Raw genomic sequence first — 6,209 nt, 5'->3', positions numbered from 1 at the left:
AAAGAGGTGTAAAAGAAGCCATCTATGTGAAATTGGAAAAACCATCTCTCAACAGAGGAGGAGGTCTGCGACACCACCTATCCCCCACCTATAATGCTGTCCTTTCATCCTTGCCCAGGAGACTTAACAGCTTAACCTCTAAAAACAATGGTCGTTCACAAATGGCCTCATGTGACTCTAACGAGTCCAACGACCACCGTTGCAGCAGGAGTTTCAACGACCATCTTTGACACACCAGTGGTCGCCATTGTTGCTATCCTCACCAGTTACCCACCGGCGGACAGCTTGACATCAGCGTGGCGCTGATTGGCTAATCGCTAGACCCGTCCCCACCCATGGCATTCATTGGTCCGTCCATCGTTTGGATGAGATAAATCGCAAATTCATTGCAGTATGCCAGACCAGAGATGCAAGCCTACTCAGTTGAGTGGGCGGTGTCTATGGTCTGGAACCAGGCTAATTTCTTCTGGCTTCTTACACCTTGGGCCACAGCTTAGCCGGGGCTTCACGATCCTCCTTTGAAAAGTCCTCCTTGAACTGAATGTTCATCTCTTTGCAGACTCTCGCCTCTCTTGATTTTTTTCCATATCTCATCTTGAATAGTTGGCATTGCGAACTGTATGATTATTGGTCTGGGCATTTTGTTGGTAGTGGCGTCATTCTTCTTTCCCAAGCGATGTACTGTGTCCACTGTCTCACCAAGTTTATCCACTATATACTGTTTACGCCGCCATCTTGTATCTCCCTTTGAAAATCCCTTTTGTATGACGGAAGAGCAAGTCAGGATGAAATTGGACACAAATCTAACCAGCATGCATTGTGCTGCGATCACTGGTGATCAAATCTGCGCAGGCCTGACTCATCTCCAACGAGCCTGAGCTGTTGAAAGTAGCTGAGAGTGGAAATTTAAACCACACTGTTACAATATGGAGATGACAGTACAGGGTGATTAGCATTTAACACTGGCAGGGACACATATGTAGTGTGTGTGTGTGTGTGTGTGTGTGTGTCCTCCCCCAGGATAATCTGAGCATCACATTTATTTTACTGCATTTTGAAGTGTTGTGCACCAGTTTATGGTGGTAGTTGAAATCGTCGAGGAGAAGAACAGAAGGTGAGGTGGCCGAGAGCTGTGTAACAAAATCAGAGAAGTCAGAGAGAAAAGATGGATTGGGCTTGGGAGGGCGGTAAATAACAGCAGTGACCAGGGGAGCAGGGCCGGGGAGTTTAAAAGCAATGTGTTCGAACGACTGAAAGAAGGGAGTGGATATGATGGTGATTCTTAGGTCTCTCTTATGGACTGAGGCCACGCCACCGCCTCTTCCAGTGAGACGGGGCTGGTCAACGTAAGTGTATCCGGAGGGGGTGGCTTGGTTGAGTGAAAAATAGTCCAGATGTTTGTGCCAGGTTTCCGTGATGCAGAGGAAGTCTAGGTTGTTGTCAGTAATGACTTTGTTTAAGATGAGTGCTTTGTTGTTGAGTGAACGGGTGTTTAGCAGTGCCAGTTTGAGGAAATGTTGCTGTGTGATTGGCTGTGAGGAATGAGGGAGTTGGCGGAGCTTGGGATTGGACCGTTTGACGTGTTTTGTTGAGAGGTTGCATTTGTTCAGAGTTGAACCTGTTACAGGGACGGTGGGTTCTGAGTGAGATGATAGTCTGAATGGGGAGAGCAGCAGCAGGAGGGGACAGTGACAGCTGGGGCCTGTAGGGGGAGCTGTGGCAGGAGGAGGTACCCAGAGATGACACCAGAGAGCAAGAAGGAGGTAACGGTGTGTGGCTAAACACTAACAGTCAGTCTATACACACTAAAATGTAACGTTTGTCATTTATCTCTACTACTACCATTAACCAATGACGTTATGTATCTGTTTGATTGTCAATTATCATGCCTGGAAACCTGTTAAATAATACCATTACTCCAGCTGAATGAGAAGTTCCATGTGCAAAAAAAAGCAGAATCGCCCCACTGACCTTTCCAAAACTTTTCGTCAGTCATAACAGAATGAGTCTCTTGTAAGAAAACACATTTTGATTTTTGTTCCATGCAAAATAAAAATATTGCTTTTCACTTAACACTGTTTTTAACCCCCTAACATTCAAAGATAATAAAGAAATAGACATAATCTATAATGTAACTGTTTTCAATATGTCTTTAACTTGCTCATAATGCAGGAATGAAATATGTTGCCCTTAGAACATAACCATACCAACTTATTGGGCTTTAAATTTTGTTTTATGAAGTATTATCAGTTTAAATTCTCATCAAATATACTTGTAATGAAACCATGTATATTTTGACAAAGTGCTTGAATATTACCTTTAATTTTAACACTGGCAGGGACACATATGTACTTGTGTGTGTGTGTGTGTGTGTGTGTGTGTGTGTGTGTGTGTGTGTGTGCTCCCCCAGGATATTCTGAGCATCTAACGTTTATTTTACTGCATTTCGAAGTGTTGTGCACCAGTTTATGGTGGAAATGTCTTTATGTATAGAAAAACAGATGTGTCATATGGTGACGCAGGTGGCAATTTGGCCATGTGTGCTGTAAGGTTGCAGCGATGTACCGGTTTCAAGGTATATTGTGATATGGAAGTTGACAGTTATCATAGCATGTACGTTTGCTTATCTGAGATATTGAAAAAACTATGCACCGATAGGGATTTTTCTTAACCGATACTGATAACTGATAAATTCACATTTTGTCTATAACTTGTAGTTAATGTTCACCTGAGGGTCAGAAAGACTAATTTAATATTCCACAGCTCTGACCGAACCAAATCAAACTGACTTCATTTGACACATTTTAATCAGTATTAAATGTAATGTTAACGTTAAGACAGAGGATGAGGATGATGATGATGATGATGATGATGATGATGATGAAGCCCAGTGTTACTGTGTAATTCTCTGTATAAACTACACTGCAGAGTGGAGTCTCTACTAACAGACAAACACTGACAGCTGATGAACATCAACATCAGCAGCTCCGCCTTACATCTGCTGGATCACATGTTTATATCGTCACACCCAGACACCGTCTCAACGTCCCATCATACACCAGCCTATATATATATGTATAACCTGTTCACCGGTTCCAGGGAGTTTGTTGATCTGGGGGTTGTCGGGTGGTCAGACATCAGACTCTCGGTGTAATCCTGTTGTCTTCCTCTGAAACTGTGAAAGACATCCACACTGCGACGTGTTTTACCCTCTAGACAGCGTGCTGCAGTTGTTGTTCTTCTTCTCTGTGTTTATTGGCGGCTTGCAAAGCAAGTTTAAAGGTACATGTAGCGCCACCCACTGTGTCAGGTTTATAGATGCTGCCCTTGTCAAGTCAATGAAAGCAGCCTGGTCTGATTTATGACAAATGGTTTATGTGGGTTATGAAAAGTAACTGATAAATATTTAAAGAAAATGAGAAAAGACTTTGGTGTGGCGGTTAGCCTGTAAAGTCATGGGGGAGACATGAGCACAAGTCAAGAATCTCAGGTCCAACCCAAAACCACTAAACCACTAAATTATGGAGAGAAGTATCAGTGAGAGTCGCATTGATAAGTAGTATTGGTATCAATTCCTATCAAAAAGTCAAAACCTAAATAAAAACTATTCTGTAAGTTATTTATCATAACATTTGTTGGTGGTAATGCATTAGTCAGACATTGTTGGTTATGTTTGGCAGACATGCTTTAAATGTTATTTATGGTTTTAGTTGGCTCGCTGCACCGTGACAACTCATGAACTCTTTTTCTGTTTGTTGCTATAGGAACAGAGAGGAAGAGAGGAACTTATACGTCACCACCGTGACAAATCCTTCACAACGTCTGGATCTTCAAAAATTCATCAAGGAGTTCAAACTGGAGAGAAACCATACAGCTGTGACCACTGTGAGAAAACATTTCTGCGCTGCAGTGCCCTCAAAGCCCATCAACGCATTCACATTGAAGGGGAACTGTCCAGTTTTTTCCAAAGTGGGAAGGATTTCACAGAGTCAGGGAGCTCAAAAAAACAAGACATTGACACAGCAGAGAAACTGTTTAGCTGTGATCAATGTAAGAAAGCTTTCACCACTCTACGTAGCTTAAAAAGTCACCACTGTGTTCACACTGCAGAGAAGTCGCACTGCTGTGACCAATGTGGGAAAACGTTTTCACAACGAACGTCCCTTGAAACTCACCAAAGAATTCACACAGGAGAGAAACCGTACAGCTGTGATCAATGTGGCAAAGCTTTCACACAGTTAAGTAACTTGACAACCCATCAATGCAGTCACACAGGAGAGAAACGCAACAGGTGTGGTCTATGTGGCAAAGCCTTTGCAAAGTCACGGGACTTAAAAATCCACCAACGTATTCATACGGGAGAGAAACCCTACAGCTGTGATCAATGTGGCAAAGCCTTTGCACAGTCAGGGGCCTTAAAAAACCACCAACGTATTCACACAGGAGAGAAACCCTACAGCTGTGATCAATGTGGCAAAGCCTTTACACAGTCAGGGGCCTTAAAAAACCACCAACGTATTCACACAGGAGAGAAACCGTACTGGTGTGATCAATGTGGAAGATTATTTGCCCGGTGCAGTACTTTGAGAACCCACCAATGCCGGCATGCAGGAGAGAACCCATACAGCTGTGACTAGTGTGAGAAAGCTTTTATTGAACGGTATGACCTAAAAATCCACCAACGTGTTCACACCAGAGAGAACCCGTCCTGATGTGACCAATGTCGGTAGTGACATTAAAGCCCACAAATGTGTTTACCCTGCATTGTTTTGGACATTTTCAGGGCCAGGCAAACATCTTCCTACTGTTTCCTCCCCATGCCCTGATAGCTGTGTTGATGTCTTACTTTTGTCTTTGATTATTTTTATCTGTTTTTTATTTCAACTGTAACCCTATGTTGGACCACCAGATTCCTCCCTGTAGGGCTCCCGTGTGTGAGAGCTGAACACAAACTTTTCACAATCACTCATGCAACTGTCTGGGGCAATGTTGCAGCTCACAATGCACCCGACCCTGAAGCGTATCTCTGCGACTGGTGAGCCCACAGGATGGTGACTCCATGTTGATCTTTGGGACTGTGCCCCACCGAGCCCCATGAGTCAAGTCCATGTAGATATATATAGGCTGATTGACCAAATAAGCATTTGAAAGCTGATATTGATGCCTCTTACCATGGCTGTGATCAAAGTATTTGCATCAGCCTGAGACCTCTGTCACAGACAGGCTCTGCAGTCTCAGACGCTGACTCAACATGCTGAATGAAATGTTTAGTGACTTGACTGATTTTTGGTCCCGTGTGCAGCTTCCCTCTCTAGCCTGCCTCCAGAAGGGGGCTCTGTTTGTGTTGTCATGGCGAGGTGCTCCAGGTCTGATCCATCAGGGTCTGTTGACTCACTGTTAGTCTGGCCCCTCCCCTTGGACCACTTTGCCTCTTAAGACCCGACCAGGAGCAATGGCTGGGACACCACAGCTCCCAGTATGACAGGGACATGAAAACCCCTCCACAATGTTCAGGTTTCCAGCTCAGACTGTTTGCTCCTGTTGATGACATCAGGACACCAAAGTCTTCTGAGCTCTGAGCATCATCAACAACTTAAACACCAGATTAATATGATGTATGTTATCATGTGTAACATATTTGATGTCTTATCCAGTGTCTTGCATGTGTCCTGTGTTTGTCCACATGTAGAAGACAGCTGAGTTTTTCTTCCTGAGCTCCACCTGTATAAAGACGGAGGCTCAGCAGGGTGGAGCTCTTCTTCTTTTTGACTCTTGTTGGAGGTACAGAGACAGAAGTTGAGTTGAAGCCTGTTTGTTTGTGTGTGGAGGATTGTAATGTCCATATCATCAGATGAGTTCAGCCTTTAATAAAAATAGTTTGTAGACTCTGCAGTGGGATCAAAGTTCCTGGTGTTGGTCTTTGCTCCTGTCACAGTCTCACTACTAAAGCTCAGACGCTCCTCAGGATCAGCTCCACAGTTTCACTGACACTTTTTGGTGCTGAATTGAGGAGTGCAAACACCTCGCTTTTTTCATCAGATGTGTTTTTGTCACATCAGTTTAGGCGACTTGTGTGAACTCTCCACATTCTGAGAGGCTTTTTTGGGGGTGGGTGACAGATCATTGTCGTCTCTCTGCACCGTGGCTGACACGGCAACAAACGCATGAAAGTTTGTCTCGTTGGCTCAGACAGAAACAGAGGTTAAGGT

At 44.0% G+C, this 6,209-nt stretch overlaps 1 protein-coding gene across 1 annotated transcript; it reads left to right on the top strand.

The window, feature by feature from the left end:
- Window positions 1–1,739: 1,739 nt before the first annotated feature.
- Window positions 1,740–5,890, top strand: LOC144459915 (uncharacterized). The gene is made up of 2 exons (XM_078164729.1): window positions 1,740–1,763; window positions 3,765–5,890. The coding sequence occupies exons 1-2, from the start codon at window positions 1,740–1,742 to the stop codon at window positions 4,635–4,637; spliced, it is 897 nt and encodes a 298-aa protein (XP_078020855.1). The 3' UTR covers window positions 4,638–5,890.
- The last annotated feature ends 319 nt before the right edge of the window (window positions 5,891–6,209 follow it).

This window comes from Epinephelus lanceolatus, chromosome 22 (assembly GCF_041903045.1).
Source record: "Epinephelus lanceolatus isolate andai-2023 chromosome 22, ASM4190304v1, whole genome shotgun sequence".
NCBI lineage: Eukaryota > Metazoa > Chordata > Actinopteri > Perciformes > Serranidae > Epinephelus > Epinephelus lanceolatus.
The sequence above is the reverse complement of the archived record's forward strand: the minus strand, read 5'-3'. Positions and strand labels throughout refer to the sequence as shown.